This window comes from Saccopteryx leptura, chromosome 2 (assembly GCF_036850995.1).
Source record: "Saccopteryx leptura isolate mSacLep1 chromosome 2, mSacLep1_pri_phased_curated, whole genome shotgun sequence".
Classification (NCBI taxonomy): domain Eukaryota; kingdom Metazoa; phylum Chordata; class Mammalia; order Chiroptera; family Emballonuridae; genus Saccopteryx; species Saccopteryx leptura.
Genome location: NC_089504.1, coordinates 258,725,143 through 258,742,601, shown reverse-complemented (window position 1 = coordinate 258,742,601; position 17,459 = coordinate 258,725,143). Strand labels below are relative to the sequence as shown.

General features: G+C 41.7%; 1 protein-coding gene across 2 annotated transcripts in view; it reads right to left on the bottom strand.

Moving 5' to 3' along the window:
• Window positions 1–17,459, bottom strand: part of KLHL20 (kelch like family member 20) — a 33,880-nt gene that overhangs the window by 6,927 nt on the left and 9,494 nt on the right. For both annotated transcript variants that reach the window (XM_066371531.1, XM_066371532.1), the window contains 7 exons: window positions 13,283–13,856; window positions 8,339–8,497; window positions 7,270–7,364; window positions 6,285–6,400; window positions 3,468–3,651; window positions 2,598–2,741; window positions 720–853 (listed from right to left, as the gene is read on the bottom strand). In XM_066371531.1, coding sequence (XP_066227628.1) covers window positions 720–853; window positions 2,598–2,741; window positions 3,468–3,651; window positions 6,285–6,400; window positions 7,270–7,364; window positions 8,339–8,497; window positions 13,283–13,856 — 1,406 coding nt within the window. The remainder of the gene's footprint in view (window positions 1–719; window positions 854–2,597; window positions 2,742–3,467; window positions 3,652–6,284; window positions 6,401–7,269; window positions 7,365–8,338; window positions 8,498–13,282; window positions 13,857–17,459) is intronic.

The window sequence follows — 17,459 nt, the reverse complement described above, 5'->3', positions numbered from 1 at the left end:
AGCCACTGGAATTCGGTGATCACACCTATTTTCAATAAGTAATCTGATTGTTGCTTCTGAGAAGGACTTGGATACCAGTCTGGTGTCTTACAGATGTGTATGGTGTGAAGAGTGTGTGCTGGCGTCGAGATACCTTGCTCTAGTTCTGACTGTCGGACTCAGTAGCTGGGTGACGCGTGGCCTCACTCTATCTTTAAATGAGGGGATTCCAGTATAGGGTCTGTAAGCACCATTTTGTTCCATAACTCACTGTCACAATCAGACAGCCCCATACCCCTGTTCTCCCATGTCTATATTCCTGCTCTCGAATCCACAGGAGACGCCTGACACTGATGTGTATGCCACACTGACGGTATTTTTAGGTAGAAACATCCATTGTCTCTAAGGAGAAAGGACTAAACACATAAAGCAGCTTATAGCTGTAAGTTTTTGTTTATTCCTACATATAACAGAGTTTTTTTTTGTTTTTTTGTTTTCTAAGGAGAGAGGGTTGGGGAAGGAAATAATCATATCAAGAAAATCACTCTTTTATTCATTAGAAATTCCCAGCAGCTGGTAAAGCAGAGGGAGAAGGAAATGCATTGAGACTGCAAGGCCGGCTGCACAGGGAGGGGGCCGAGGACAAACACCCTTCCTCACAAGTTCCAGGGCAAGGTGGGCTTTTTCCTAAGGGGAATGTGTTGCTCCAGGGCACCAAACTGACTTTGGAGGGGACTAACCTGTGTTGAGTGGAGATGTCCCGTCAGAGCCCCCCACGGCGTACAGGAAGCCGCCCAGCACAGCCACTGCCACGCCCAGTCTTCGGGTGCTCATGGAAGCCACTCGGGTCCACTTGTTCTCCTTTGGATCATACCTGTGGTGAGAGATGCCACAGATTGCAAGCATGTTTTTAGTAAGCGATACCCTTCTCATAAAGTATGTAATTCCCTGCAGGTGCCAGAGACTAACACCCGTTACAGTCACTAGGGAAACCCTCTCAGAATCGGTGCCTACGCCGGCTATGAGCTGTTTGTGCACTGACTTCTGGTGCTGCGCCTGGATTCTGACAACGATGCTTCTCCTTTGCCAAGCTGGTATTTGGCCCGGCCAGGAGGAAGGCTTGGGCACTGGGTCCAGGGGAACCGCTCCCTTCTGTTTGCTTGCCAGCTCTGTCACTGTTGTCCCAGCAGTGGCCCTCCAATCTGGCTCTTCCAGAACGAGTCCTGTCGTGCCTCCTAGAGGCCCCTCCTGAGCTCCTCAGGGGAGAGTGCCTGTGTTCCAGTTACCTGCTGCTGTGAGCAGATTACCCCCAAACTCAGTGACTCAAACCAATCCCTCCACTAACTTGCATGCTTCCCTGGGGAGGAAACTGGGAAGGCTTTGCAGGGAAGTGTGGCTCAGGTCTCAGGTGGTTGCTGCCATACTGGCTGGGGCTGGAACAGCAGGGCGCTGAAGCAGGGGCTGGCTGGGCCTCTCTGCATGTGTCCTCCCTACGGAGGGGCGTTTGTGCTTCCTCCGCAAGGCAACCCCAGACAGCTCCAGGCTTCATCGGTGGGTGTCCGAGAGATCCAAGTGAAAGATGTGTCACATTTTATGACCAGCCTCGGAAGTCACACAGTGCTTTTTCCATACTTATCAGCCAGCCCAGATTCAAGGGGAAAATAAGTGTCAAAATCAAACTGTATGAAGGGCATGTGAGATGGCACGTGCTGTTTTCATTGTCTTTGGGAAATACAATCTTGTACAACCAGCCAGGCAGATAACCCTCCAGCGAGGTGTTAAGGCACCACTGTTCAGGGTGTCCTCTGCTCCCGGGCTGAGGGTCCTCGCTCTGTGGATCTATCCTCCAAACTTCTAGGCTGGTAACTCGAATCTCCTTCCTCTGCCTTCCCAGCCTAGGTTTCCTACACTTACTTCACTGTCTTTTCATTTTTTCAGCCCTTCAGTATCTACTATCCATTTTTAAAATTCTTTCTACCAAAATAATTGATATGGTTTGTTTTCTTTATTGGGGCCTAATTGATAAATTACTGGTGTTAAATAAGTATAACAAATCATTTGGAATACATGCTGAGCACTTAATTACATAGGTGGAAAATTGTCAGTATATTAAATACTGTATAGCAAACTATAGCAAATTACAGGATATATAAAATAGATGATACTAAAAAGGACAGTCCTTGTTCTTAAGCAAGTGAGGGAGACAGCATATTCTTTTTTTAAATCTTTATCTTTAAAAAAAATAAGGAAAAATTGGTATTAAATTATTTGAGCATCAGTGTACAACATAATTCAGCATCTGTATACATACAAAAGAATTACCGCCATAAGTCTAGTTACCATCCATCACCTTATACTTGACTCCCTTCACCCATTCTGCCCACACCCAACTGACTTCACATGGTGTTTGTCTTTATCTGTTTGATTTGTTTCAATTAGCAAAATACCCTCAAGGTCCACCCATGTTTTCACAAATGGCAAGATTTCATTCTTTTTTTATGGCTAAGTATTACTCCATTGTATATGCATACCACTTCTTTATTTGTCTACTGATGGACACTTAGGTAGTTTCTGTATCTTGGTTATTGTAAATAATGCTGCAATGAAAAAAAAAATACCTCTCAACAATGTTGAGGCAGGACACGCCATCCTGGCCACCAACAGCATACAGAAAGCCTCCGAGCACTGCTACCCCAACGCTTGTCCTACAGGTGCTGGTGGGAGCCACGTCACTGCTCCATTGGTTTGTTTTGGGGTCATACCTGCCAAGAACATCAAGAGCACAGTTTGTATTACACAAGGGAAGTATGGCTGTGTTTACATATTCACTGACACATATATATACACTTTCCCCTAAATATGACAAATAACTAAAGCATAGGCAACTCTTAATTTATGTTCCCATTTTTAAAAATTCATTTTTGCTTAAAGAAGTTGCATATGAATATAATTTTTTATGAAAATCTTTTTCAGAATGCTACATATAAAGCTGAAGTTCCCTTGTAAATTACACTTGATTTCTGATCTCTTCCCATTTTGATGTATATCCTACAAGACTTGTCAGTAAAATACTTTCAAATAGGTATATATCTCCCCATGTATATATTCTTTATATGCAAATGTTTTCCTTACATAAATAATACCACTCAGTAGGTATTGTTTTCCAGGGAAGAAGAGCATGCACACCACAGGGAAAGAGGCATGGAAGAGGATACAGTGTACACGATCGGCAAGCTATTAAGTGGGTCTGCGGTAGCATGTTTGGGGAATAGTGGTGTGTCACCCTGGCACACCAGGGAAGACAGACTGGAAAACCAGATGGGAGTGAGGTCAGAAAGGACTTGTATGTCACACTAGGTGGTCTAGGCTGCCAGCTAGTACAACAGATGCAGTACTAAGCAGCAAGCCACACCTGATTCCTAATAACATCCTTAATGAAATAACTATGTGAATAGCAGAGAAGAAAATGTCAGATTGACCGTACTTACCTTTCAACACTATTGAGGTAAGAGGATCCATCATGGCCTCCTACTGCATATAATAGGTCATCAAGAACACTGACCCCAACTCCACAACGCCTTTTGCTCATTGAAGCTACCATTCGCCATTCATTGGTTTGGGGGTCATATCGTTCTACACTGGAAATGGCATCTCCACTGCACCAGCCACCAACTAGGGAAGTCACAGAAATGGTCAGGAGGATGCCTGTCATAAAGCACAGAATGTACTACTCCCTGTTAACCTTGAAACTATGACCTAAGGCTTACATTTACCAAATGCCTCTAGGAGATCAAAATATGTTGACTTTTACTCATGCCACTAGGATTGTTATAATCTTTAATTTTCCAATTAAGTTAGTATTTGATCCATTTTTACAGAGGACAAGGATACCAACTGAAATTAGACTGGGAAGTACTGTGACACTTAACAAATAGAACACTGAATTTAGTTAGAAAACTGGCACTTGACTGTTGACTCTACTAATCTATGTGATCTTGGCTTAATCAAATAAGGAATAAAAACTTTAATGTGAAATAAAATAAACTGCTCTCTAAAGCATAAAACACTATGTAAATGTAATGTATAATTAAGAGCCAAAAGGAAAACCACAATTCAGAAGTCTGTTTTTATTTTCACTTTGTTAGGGCAGAGGGATTTTTGGCTCATCTCATGATCTCTTTAATAGGTCCTCTTGTGACTAAAAATAATACAAAAATTCTTATGATTTACATTACAAAATATTTTTGCTTTCTGTTTATTCTAGTCTGTACTGAATTCTGTACCACCCAACATAACATTTAATACTAGAAATGTTTTGAAGAAGTCACACTTTTCATAAGCAATACTCATAACAAGTTCAAACTGAGTTCCATAAAGCTTCTCTGAGCGCTCCTTGAAAACAAGTGTGATTATAGTAGATAACTGTCTGTCTTTCCTTTCTCTCTTTCTTTCCTTCCTTCCTTTCCTTTTTCTTTCTTCATTTGTTTACTTTTATATAGAAATTAAATTTAATGGGGTGATACTGATCAATTAGAGCACATAAGTTTTAGGTGAACATCTCTATTGCATTTGAATAGTTAACTGTATTGTGTGTCCATCACCCTGTTATTCTTTCAAACCACCTGTATTTTGAGCCAAATTAAGTAGATTCTAGGGCTTAAAAGGTGAAGTCTAAGGATAACTTAACTTCCAAACATCTGAATACTACTGTTTTCTGGGGGGCCTCAATAACATCCTGGGCTAGACTAAATAGGAATGTTTGTAATGTTCTAGATGGATTTGGAAAGTCATGTCTTTATTTCAAATCTCAATGTGCTGTATATTATTTTGATTTCACTTATATCAGGATATTCAATTAATACTGTATGTCCCCTTTGAGCAATATTTTCCCTTAGGTACACTGGTTTCCTACAGGTCTGTGTATCTTTAGTGTCACAGAACACAGTTTGTGGAGTGATGCTAATTTGACTTGGAATCATGGAATCCAATGAAAAGTTGGTTTTAATGCCTCCCATTATAAAACTGTGCCAAGATTTAATGATTAGGCTATTTAATTCACCTCAATGTTTATAACCCTGACATTTGCAGCCTGATTTTATTTTGGAATTTAAGATGTTTTCTCTGATACTGAACTCCTGCCTGACCTGTGGTGGCACAGAGGATAAGGCATTGACCTGGAATGCTGAGGTCACTGGTTTGAAACCCCGGGCTCACTTGGTCAAGGCACATATGAGAAGCAATTACTATGAGTTGATGCTTCCTGCTCCCTCCCCTACCCCATTTCTTTCTTTCTTGTCTCTTTAAAATCAATAAATAAATTATTTATTATTTTATTTTATTTTATTTATTTATTTATTTGTATTTTTCTGAAGCTGGAAACGGGGAGGCAGTCAGACAGACTCCTGCATGCGCCCGACCGGGATCCACCTGGCATGCCCACCAGGGGGCGGTGCTCTGCCCATCTGGGGTGTCGTTCTGTTGCAACCAGAGCCATTCTAGCACCTGAGGCAGAGGCCATAGAGCCATCCTCAGCGCCCGGGCCAACTTTGCTCCAATGGAGCCTTGGCTGCGGGAGGGGAAGAGAGAGACAGAGAGGAAGGAGGGGGGGGGGTGGAGAAGCAGATTGGCGCTTCTCCTGTGTGTCCTGGCCGGAAATCGAACCCAGCACTCTCGCACGCCAGGCCGACACTCTACCACTGAGCCAAATGGCCAGGGCCAATAAATAAATTCTTAAAGAAAGGAAACTCCTGGCATATATCCTAGAACAGATTTGACTTGAATTCAAATTTAAGCAAAACTTACAGTCATTTAGTGTTAGTTGAATATCCTGATTTAAATGAAAGCTGATTTTCTCTTTCCATTAATCATGATGAATGGATGATAATTTCTTAGTAGTCCTCAGGATCAACACATTCAGGGGCAGACAACAGGAGCAAAATGATACAGTAGGCTGTCTTGGGCTCACTCTAGCTTGTAAAGTTAGGAAGGGCTATAACTGTTTAATTTAAGATAATGTTTTTTTGACAGTTTCATGTAATTATGAGGTAACTTGCACACTGGTATATAAATTAATGCATGACTCATTTTAACAGAACATCTCTTGCAATGTGTTTTTAAATTTACATAAAACAGAGCACTGGTTTGGAGAATACCAGTGTTAGATCATGATTTAATAATCAAGTTACATGATAACAATTTATGTGTTTCTTATGACAGTGGATATCACAACTGTCCCAAGGACTATTGACATGACAGTTTCCCATGTGGGAAAATGTTGTTTAGTCACAGTATAGTAAGATTCAAACCTGCAAAAAGTACTTCTCCACATCGGATAGGCTTCCGTGGTCTTGTCCTTGGTCCTTGCATTAGTGGTCGTTCTTGGGGCAATAGGAGATAGTTTTTAGCCTCATCTACCAAGTCTCTGTGGAGAAAATTCTGCCTTTATTCCCAATGTCTACATGACGTTGTTAGTGAAATCCCAACATGGTTTTGGAATATGTATTGGCAAAGGGGAACAAGCATAAACTAAACCAAATCACTGCCAGCCTATATTAAAAGGTCACTGACATGAGAGCAATGATGCCAGTTACACTAGGACTTGTGAATTAATTGGCATTTCCATCATGATTTCATATATTAGTACAAATCTAGCCTGAAACTCAACTTGCTTGGGGCCAGAAACTAAAAATTACAACTCTATTACCAGACCACAGTTATGGCTTTCTCATAAACTTCGGCAGGTTCTGCAGGGTACTGGCAAAGCAGTGCATCAGCGTGGCACTAGATATTTGCTAGGCTAATTAATAAAACTAGGTCAAAAACTGGATTGCTAAAAAGAAACACTGCACCATCATTTAATATTCATTTGCTAGATGATACCATCTGAATGGTTGACTCTCAACAAGTCTACTGAGGAGAGACAAAATTTTTTTCCTGTCTATTAAAGTATTTTAAGAGAATCTAATAATTATACCCGTTAAATACAATGTTCTGATGTAAAGTACTTGTGTGTATGTACTTAGCTCACTTGAGTCCTTTGCCTGATGCAATGCCTGACCCGTGCCTGTCAATCTGTTACTTTGTTCTTGCTCAGCTCTTAAGTATTTCCTAGACTACACTGTATTTTCATTTCTCTAGTCATTTTATGTTATAAAGAGTAATATTTTCCTGCTGGACCAGTCTCCAGGCAGGACTGAGAAACACAATATTTAGGAAACAATACAAATAAGGAAATTCGGAGAAAATAGGAACGCTTGATTGCTGATTCTTCCCATCCAGGGTTGTGCACACCTGCATTCTTCATCACTCTTGATGAGGGGGTCAGAGCCCACGGTGCCCACCAGGAACTTGGGACTAAGCAAAGGCAGACGGACGTGCTGCAGTACCTACGAGATAATGAGCACACTCAAAGGCTCGAACGCCCATCTGCCAGATATTTAAAAGAATACATAACCTGTTCTCCCCTACTGTATTTCAGTTGTTTTGGGACCTAATTGAATTAAACTATTAATTGATTTAATTACAATATAATGAAGAAGGAGGGAAGGCATAAACACTATAGCTAAATTAAATTATTCTGAACCTCAATTCAGTGATTAGAATAATCAGAAAACAAAGCACACTAGTATTACTTTAGAAGGCTACTTGAAGCTTTCAGCCAGCTATTATAAGCTCTTCTATAGCTGGCTTATATAACTAGACTCTTAATAGTCTAGAACTGCGGTTCTCAACCTGTGGGCCGGGACCCCGGCGGGGGTCGAACGACCAAAACACCGGGGTCGCCTAAAGCCATCGGAAATACATACAGGGGTCGCCTAAAGCCATGGAAATACATATTTTATTTAAAAATGTATTGTATACTAAATATGTATTTTTCCGATACATATTTCAACCCCTGCCGGGGTCGCGGCCCACAGGTTGAGAACCACTGGTTTAGAAGAATATCCTATTAAATTGCTAAAGACTACAGTCATAATAATAAGAACATCAACCATTTCAATTAGTGCCCACTTATGCCCCATATTGTCCCTTTTTTCTTCAAAATGTCATGGGATTTCCAAGCCATATAGAAAGGAAGCATGAAAATCACTACCCTGGCTTTCTTTTGTTCTTTTTGGACCATTGGGATTCTGACCTGTGTTACAGCCCAGACCTAGAGTTGATGCAAAACAGAGAGGAAGCAAAGGAACAAAAAGTTCATGCTGATTAAACACTTATCTCCTTCATTATTTGAACAGATGGTCTTTCTTACAGTTTATATAAAGGACAGTGATACCTGTTTTTGGGATTTTTTGGCAAGCTGAATATATATTATCTTGTCCAGTACAAAGCAGTTACTCAGAGAAGCATTTCTGTGTACCTGGGGCAGCTGAGGACGCCTTTCCTGGATACTGTACTTGACCCAGGCCATCACTGCGTTGAACACCTGCTCTTCACTGCGCACATTCAGCTCGTCACTGGATATTATATCGATGAGCTGATTGGCTGGAAGCAGCATGAACTCTTCACTTTCCATCACCTGTTCAAAGTGAGGTAAGAATAAAAAATAAACCTGTGATCATATTTAATTTACTGTCTCAATATTTTTCTGAAGGATTATGAAGCAAAGCTCTACTCCACAGGAGAGCTGAAGTTCAAAACAGAGGGGAAGAAAAGTTCAAAGAGAAAACAAAAGATGGGAGAACTATTTTTAGGACAATGAAACTATCATGCACAATACTACAGTGGTGGACACATGCTGTTACACATTTGTCAAAATACATAGCTCTTATACCATGAGAGATCCCTAATGTAAATCATAGACTTTGGGTGATAATAACATGTCAGTATAGGGTCATCAGTTGTGACAAATGTCCCCCTCTGGTGTGGGAGGTTGAGAACGGCGGAGGTTGTGTATGTGTGTGTGTGGAAATAGGGTATAAGGAAACTGTATTTTCTGCTCAGTTTTGACGTGAACTTAAAACTGCTCTAAAAAATAAGGTTTATTTATTTAAAAAAGGAAACAAAGGAGGGTACAGAGGACACAAAATTTAGGAAAAATAATTTGTCATTCAAGTAATTTAAGACAAATAACATCATTTTTTCCTAAAATGAGGTATCAAAAATATTCAGAGTAAACTAAACTATACCAAATTATAACTCCAGAAATATAAAGCATATAAAAATTTCACGAAAAGCTTTCTGAGGAAGATTAGTACAGATAGGACAGCATCTAGGGCGGAAGCCCCGAGGGACCAGTTTAAAAAAGAGAAGGGTGTCAGTAATTTAACAAGCAAGACTGACTATTAGAGTCAGACCCAGGAAAACCTGAGGACCAAAGTACTCTGATATTGATCTATATATCTAACTCACTGATACGTGTGTGAATATAAAATATACACACTACAAACACCAATACTTTATCTTTACCCAGGGTTAGGGAACTGTCAGAATGGAGAAGTGACAAGAGTATCAGCTTGTTGTGTGTGCCGGCCACAAATCCCAAGAGCCTGTAACTCTTGCCATGAGTGTGCAGAGAAAAGGGGCAGGGTGCAGGGCATGAGGGGAACGGTCACGCTCCACTCCACGTGGTTTGTCCTCTCATGCACAACTCTGTGCTATGTGTGATGTCCATGCAGGAGGGATCTGGTGAAGAGCAAAAGTTTTCAAATCATCTGAGTGACCTGGGGTTCCGAAAATTAAATAGGTAACCTTTAAATTTTAGGTTGCTTAGCCAGTGGCTTAGTTGTTAGAATGACTGCACTGTATTCTCTGTGGCAGCATTGTCAGATTTAGCAAATAAAAATACAGGATATACTTACACTAAAAATTATTTGCTGTTTATCTGAAATTTAAATTTAACTGGACTCCCTGTATTTTATCTGGCAACCCTATGTTGGGGGCTAGAAAGTTCAGAGCCAAATTTGGGGCCTACCTCCAAATTAAGTGTGCCAGTCTTCACAGTGTACAAAACTTAACCCAATACTGCATCCTCCTCTCCTCTTATTTTCTCTTCACTCTGTTGTAAGTACAAGTAAGGTATAGTATACTTTTGTGAAGTGCCTTAACATTCTTTGTGGATCTTGTCAGAGCATAGATGTTTTCCCTCGACTCAATGACTATAAACCAGATGTTATCTAAGTATCAATGATCACTATGTTTAAAGTTTGTAAGTGTACCACTATGATATTGACAATGATATCACTTACTGGAAATATTAGATAGCAAAAAGACATGAAAATTTGTGTGAGAAAATATTTGTTTAGCACTAAGGACAAAGAGTAAAAATAATACTCTTGATAAACCAACTATGGTTAAAATGTCACTTCTCCTTTTCCGCCAACAAGAAAAAGATATTAATGATCTACCATTAGCGCAAATCTAGCACCGAAGTCTATCCTTGAACCAAACAACCAGGTTAAAAAAATAATGCCTTGAAGTATGTATCTTCTTTTTCTTTTTCTTTTTTTTCAGAGACAGGGAGAGTCAGAGAGAGGGACAGATAGGGACAGACAGACAGGAAGGGAGAGAGATGAGAAACATCAATTCTTCTTTGTGGCACCTTAGTTGTTCATGGATTGATTTCTCATATGTGCCTTGACCGTGGGCCTTCAGCAGACTGAATAACCCCTTGCTCGAGCCAGTGACCTTGGGTCCAAGCTGGTGAGCTTCGCTCAAACCAGATGAGCCTGTGCTCAAGCTGCAACCTCGGGGTCTCGAACCTGGGTCCTCCGCATCCCAATCTGACGCTCCATCCACTGCGCCACCGCCTGGCCAGGCAGTATCTTCTTTTTCAATAAGAGTTTACAGGAGATCTGAATTTTAAGTCCCACATTATTATGGTAATTTCCTGTACAATATAGGATTACTCTAATTTTCTGTTTCTTCTTGAGTCAGTTTCTGTAAATATATGTATTTCCTCCTTCATAAACTAACCCCTTCCTTAGCGTCCCATGATCCCACACTCCTGGTTTTCTTCTATTTATTCTCAGTTTCCTCTGCCAGTTGCTCTTTAGCTAACGATCCTTTAATATTGGAAACATTTTAGGGATCTTTCCTTCTCTCTTCCCACTAGGTGATTTCATTGGCATTGATATTTTTTTTACCTTGTTTACGGTGCTCTTGTTATTAAAAAGTTTAAGAATTTTATGCAATCAAATGTATCAATCTTTTCTTTTATGGCTTCTGGATTATATCCTGCCTAAAAAGGATTAAGTTTCATTACTATGACTTAATTACTATGCTGATGACTCTTAATTTTAACCCCAGCCTAATCTCTTTTCTAAGATATTCATATAAACAGTGGCTTGCTCAATATCTCTGTTTAGATATCTCACAAGTATCTCAAGCTGAATGTATCTGAATTGAAGCCCATGATCTCAGCACCTCAAACAGTCCTCTCCAGCACATCTGTAGGAAAAATTTCCAGAAATGGGATTGCTGAGTCGAGTGTGTGCAAGAAGTGTGTAATTATGATAGGTACTGCCAGTTTTCCTTCAAAGGGGTTGTATCATTTTATACTCACTAGCAATGTAGTTATTTTCTCCAATACTTTATCAACTGTGTGCAATCAGACTTCTGGTTATTTGTACTCTGATAGATAAAAAACAGCATTTTGTGTATTTCCAATTCATGTTTCGGTCATTATGAACAAGCTTGAGCAGATTTTTGTATGTTTTAGGGCAATCTGGATTTCTGTTTACTGTTCATTTTTTTGGTCTAGGTTACTGACCAGTCAGAGCTCTTGATATATTAAGATTACTGCCTGTGATATGAATTGCAAATATCTGCCCCCAGTTTGTCTTTGAATCATTATTGCTTTCTGTTACCATGCAGAAATGTTTTATTTTTACATAGTCAAATCTGTCAGTATTTTCTTCAATGCTATCTGGGTTAGTCACTTAGGCCTTCTTTGTCTCAAGATTAGAAAGGAATTGCTCCATGTCATCTAATATTTTCATGGTTTCATTCAGTATTTTTAAGTCTTTGATCTATTCGAGGTTATCTGGTGAACAGATTATCGTATATAATGGACCATGTCTTTCCTTTGTCAAAGCACTTTAATGGTTCAATTTCAAATTCTTCACATGGTCTGGCGATCTGGCTCTGCTCTTTCTGTAAAGTCATTATACATATAAGATCCTCCCTTTTACTCTCTGGGTCTCACTAGGCTCCCTTCTGTTCCTCAAACTAGTTATACTTCTTCATGTCTCAGAATTTTGCATTAGTTGTTCTAGAACCAAAGTTAAATCTCTCTGTAATATACTGTTAAATAATTCAGGGCTTCTTCTCTGTAACACCTATTACAGTAATTATTTGTGTAATTGTGCATTCAGGGGCTATCTTCCCTGCTAGATTATAAACTACACGAAAATAGACCCTCTAGAGCAGTGATTTTCAACCTTTGTCTCACGCACTCATAAACTAATTACTAAAGAAAAAGGGGCCCTGACCTCTTCTCCCTTAGTAACTAATTTATTTGTGCCATGAGATGAAAATGGTTGTATTTTGTCAGGGGCACTGACCTTAGTAATTAGTGTGTGTTTGTGCCATGGAAAAAAAAGGTTGAAAATCACTGCTCTAGAGGTCTTGTTCACTACTGTAACCTTTGTTCCCAAGCATAGTGGCTGAAACATAGTAGCTTTACAATTATTAAATGCATGAATAAATGAAACATTCTTTTGTTTAACATTTAATTTCATTTTTTTTTCTGATTATTCACCAAATAACCCCTGACCTATAATTTATTCTGCTGAATAATCCATAAAATCAGGAAGGACACGCTTCATGTAAATGACTGATACCAGGTATCCTATCAGACACATCTCCTTGTGAATTAATAAACTGGATTCTGGCTTACAAATCAACCTTTTATGAATATGACTAGGGACAATTCATCCCTAAACTTTTCTTTTTTTAAGATTTTATTTATTGATTTTACAGAGAGAGAAGGGGGAAAGCACGAAGTATTAGCTCATAGTTGCTTTAATTTAGCCGTTCACTGCTTGCTTGTTGTATGCGCCCTGACCAGGCAAGCCTAGGTTTTCAAACTGGTGACCTCAGCGTTTCAGGTTGATGCTCTATATACCCACCACAGGCCAGGCTAATCCCTCAACTTTAACTTCTACTGATAAACACAAAATTGGCCTCTCAAATAAAAACCAGGTTTAGAATTTACAACATATTTCTTTAATATTAATATTATGAGTTGGAATCAGTAGTAACTACCCAAGCAGATATGTATGTGTTAGTTAGCAGTGTGAACCCATACTGCTCTCCTGAAAATGACATTATGAATATATTCAAACCACTAAGCACAACTCACCTCTTGAAAGTTATGTTGAGTGAACTTGTCGGCTATCCTTAGCAACTCGCGACACGAATGTGTGTCGGCAAAAGCCCGAATACCGAGGCAGTTAGAAGGATCTAATTGTCTCTTCAAGAACTCACAACAGGCTTCCTGTATCTCCGCCAGCTGGAGGAGGCAAGCGGCCGGCAGCAGGGTCTGTACATTGCCCTCCTCCACGGTGATCTGGGAGGTGTAGGCGAAGTCAATCAGTAGCTCCATGGCCCTCTCGTCGATGTCCCGGATCACGACTTCCGTCTGCCGGCTCTCTGCCAGCTCTCCTGTGAACATGGCTCGGAAGTAGGGGCTGCAGGCGGACAGGATGACTCGGTGGGCATAGATCTTCTTCGCGCCCACCACTAGCACCACATCACACAGCTCCCGGTGCTTTCTTAGGAGGTTGATCACTTCCAAGGTTTGTCGAGGGTGTTTGTCTGAGATATAGGGCATGCGGGCAGGTTGGGGAACCCCCTCTGGCAGTTTGTTGGGGTCTCCAAGGGTGCAGCGGCTTGTTACATCCATTCCAGTCTCTCCTGGTCGAATGTTGGTACACCTACAGGAATAGTGGGACAAGGGGAAGAGAAGGTGGCAGTATTATTGGAAGCTCACTCCTTCCATGAAACGGTTCCCAAGTCAAGAGACAGGGAAACGTGCAGGTCACCAAAAGGCAGAACTAAGCCCCAAAGCACTCCCTTTCTAAGAACTCTAGAACTGATACACTTCCTTAAAGTCTCTGGAGGAATGAACAGTATTAATTCCACGCAGAGCACTTTCACTACACACTTCCATAAGGTAAGGACAATTCTTTCTTCATCTCAACACTGAGTCTAGGACTGATGGGCCATTCTTTTACAACTGCCTGCAATACAGTAATAAAAATTTATGAAAAACATTTCTCAATTATGATCTATGGGTTTTAATTCCTTAACCTGGTTTTACCTAAACCTTTTTTTTCCTAAAACACATAAATGTTTATTTCCCATTATCATTGGGTGATATTTTAAATTGCTCTAAGATTCAGCACAAAATTTGTAAAATATAGCTCATGTTGCATGAAAAGATCAGAAGGAAAAGAGGCTATGGTCCAAAATTAACTTTATATGTAGTGCTATATTTCCTTTATCCTAAGATGCCTAGTTCTCAGTCAATCACAATGGTTCTAAAAAAGTAAAAAACAAAACTTAAAAAAAGGGGGGAAAAGTCACAAGCACAGGTTATAAAAAGTAGTGTGTCACTGGGATGCTATGGATACTTGGTAGGGCCAGACAAAATTCAGAGGAATCTTTAGTCTGTGAGCTGGAGGAGCGTAGAACAAAACTTGTGATACTGAAGAATACTGAGCTATCAGTCATATGGATGAATACCCGCAATACTGCCAGCTAGTACAAAAAGCTCTGCACACCTTTAACAATATTCACAATTCTAAAAAGCTGTTGTTGAATCAACTGCATGTCTTACAAGTGAGGAAACAGAGTAAATAACTGTTTACATTACAAAGGTGTGACCCTGAAGATCAAGAACATGGCTTTTCCCATCTCCAACAGCAACCTGTTTCTTCAAAGTGGATACTTTTTTTTTTTTTTTTTTAACAGACAGAGAGAGAGTCAGAGAGAGGGATAGATAGGGACAGACAGGAACGGAGAGAGATGAGAAGCATCAATCATCAGTTTTTCATTGCAACACCTTAGTTGTTCATTGATAGCTTTCTCATATGTGCCTTGACAGTGGGCCTTCAGCAGACCAAGTAACCTCTGTTCAAGCCAGTGACCTTGGGTCCAAGCTGGTGAGCTTTTGCTCAAACCAGATGAGCCTGTGCTCAAGCTGGCAATCTCCGGGTCTTGAACCTGGGTCCTCCGCATCCCAGTCCGATACTCTATCCACTGTGCAACTACCTGGTCAGGCCCAAGTGGATACTTCTAAGTACAGTCTTTCTGTGCTTGGCCTCAGCCCACAGGTGACTATGTATTCTAGAGTACAACTGTTCATAATTCCTGAAGTCTGGCAGAAATAGCACTGAATATGCTTGACAAGTGAAAGACTCAAATAGAGAGCTGAGCAGTTAAAGGACAATTTTACCGCCTGCATAAACAATCAAGAAGGCTTTTAACCACCATGCTTACTGTCCCGTATGAAGCCATTCCGTACACGGATATGAGCGCCCTGAGGACCTATGAGCAATTTGTTTCTTAAACTCTGTTCTAGAGGTATCAAGATCATGACAATGAGAACTAAACAGTAATTACAAAGGGAGAAAGTTTTCGGAAGAGAAAGGGAGACTTATAAGACAAAGGAAAGGGAGATTTTTTAAATGGAGTGCTGTAATCTAAGGAGAGAGACAGCCAGTGAGAAAATGATGACTGGCTGAAAAACTTTATGGCCCCCTCCATTGTCCCTAAACTTCCAGTAAAAACCTGCCTGACCAGTGGTGGTGCAGTGGATAGAGCATCAACCTGGGATGCTTGAGGTCCCAGGCTTGAGACTCTGAGGTGGCTGGCTTGAGCACAGCTAGAGCACGGGAATCATCAACATGATCTCAAGGTTGTTGCCTTGAAGCCCAGGGTCACTGGCTTGAGCCTCCCTACCCCCATCAAGCACAGATAGGAAGCAATCAATGAACAACTAAAGTGAGGCAACTACGAGCTGATGCTGCTCACCTCTCCCCACTTCCTGTCTCCCTCTCTTCCTCCCACCCTCCCCCTCTCTCAAAAAACAAAACTAAAACTAAAAACTCAGAGGTATTCATTCACTGGCAGTGGTCAATGAAGGTGAAGAGAGAGGCAGTGAGTATAGAACATTTATAGAAAGAAGCTTGGCTGTGTAAAGAAGTTACAATATATCTGCTTGAAGAGGTCAAGACTGGAAAATAATTATATACTGATTCTAACCACTTGAAGGAGAGAGAAATTAAAAAATATGAGTAAGAGCCCTGGCCGGTTGGCTCAGTGGTAGAGCGTCGGTCTGGTGTGCAGGAGTCCCGGGTTCGATTACCGGCCAGGGCACACAGGTGAAGCGCCCATCTGCTTCTACACCCCTCCCCCTCTCCTTCCTCCCTGTCTCTCTCTTCCCCTCCCGCAGCCGAGGCTCCATTGGAGCAAAGATGGCCAGGGCGCTGAGGATGGCTCTGTGGCCTCTGCCTCAGGCACTAGAATGGCTCTGGATGCAACAGAGCGACGCCCCAGAGGGGCAGAGTATCGTCCCCTGGTGGGCATGCCAGGTGGATCCCGGTCAGGCGCATGCGGGAATCTGTCTACTGCCTCCGTTTCTAGCTTCGGAAAAATGCAAAAAAAAAAAAAAATGAGTGAGAGAGAGAGAGAATTACAGAGCGAATCCTTAAAGAGTGGGAGTGTACAGCCTGACCAGGTGGTGGCACAGTGGATAGAGTGTTGGACTGGGATGCAGAAGACCCAGGTTGGAGACCCCGAGGTCGCCAGCTTGAGCGTGGGCTCATCTGGTTTGAGCAAAGCTCACTAGCATGGACCCAAGGTCGCTGGCTCGGACAAGGGGTCACTCGGTCTGCTGTAGTCTCGTGGTCAAGGCACATAATGAGAAAGCAATCAATGAACAACTAAGGTGTCGCAACGAAAAAATGATGATTGATGCTTCTCATCTCTCTCCATTCCCGTCTGTCTGTCCCTATCTATCCCTCTCTCTGACTCTCTCTCTGTCTCCGTAAAAAAAAAAAAAAGAGGCCCTGGCCGGTTGGCTCAGCGGTAGAGCGTCGGCCTGGCGTGCGGGGGACCCGGGCTCGATTCCCGGCCAGGGCACATAAGAGAGGCGCCCATTTGCTTCTCCACCCCCCCCCCTCCTTCCTCTCTGTCTCTCTCTTCCCCTCCCGCAGCTGAGGCTCCATTGGAGCAAGGATGGCCGGGGCACTGGGGATGGCTCCTTGGCCTCTGCCCCAGGCGCTGGAGTGGCTCTGGTCTCGGCAGAGCGACGCCCCGGAGGGGCAGAGCGTCGCCCCTGGTGGGCGTGCCGGGTGGATCCCGGTCGGGCGCATGCGGGAGTCTGTCTGACTGTCTCTCCCCGTTTCCAGCTTCAGAAAAATACAAAAAAAAGAAAAAAAAAAAAGAAAAAAAAAGTGGGAGTGTACAGAAACAAAACCAGAGGCCTGGATCTTGGACCACAGCGATCAGAGGAAGGGAGTGGGATGAAGATA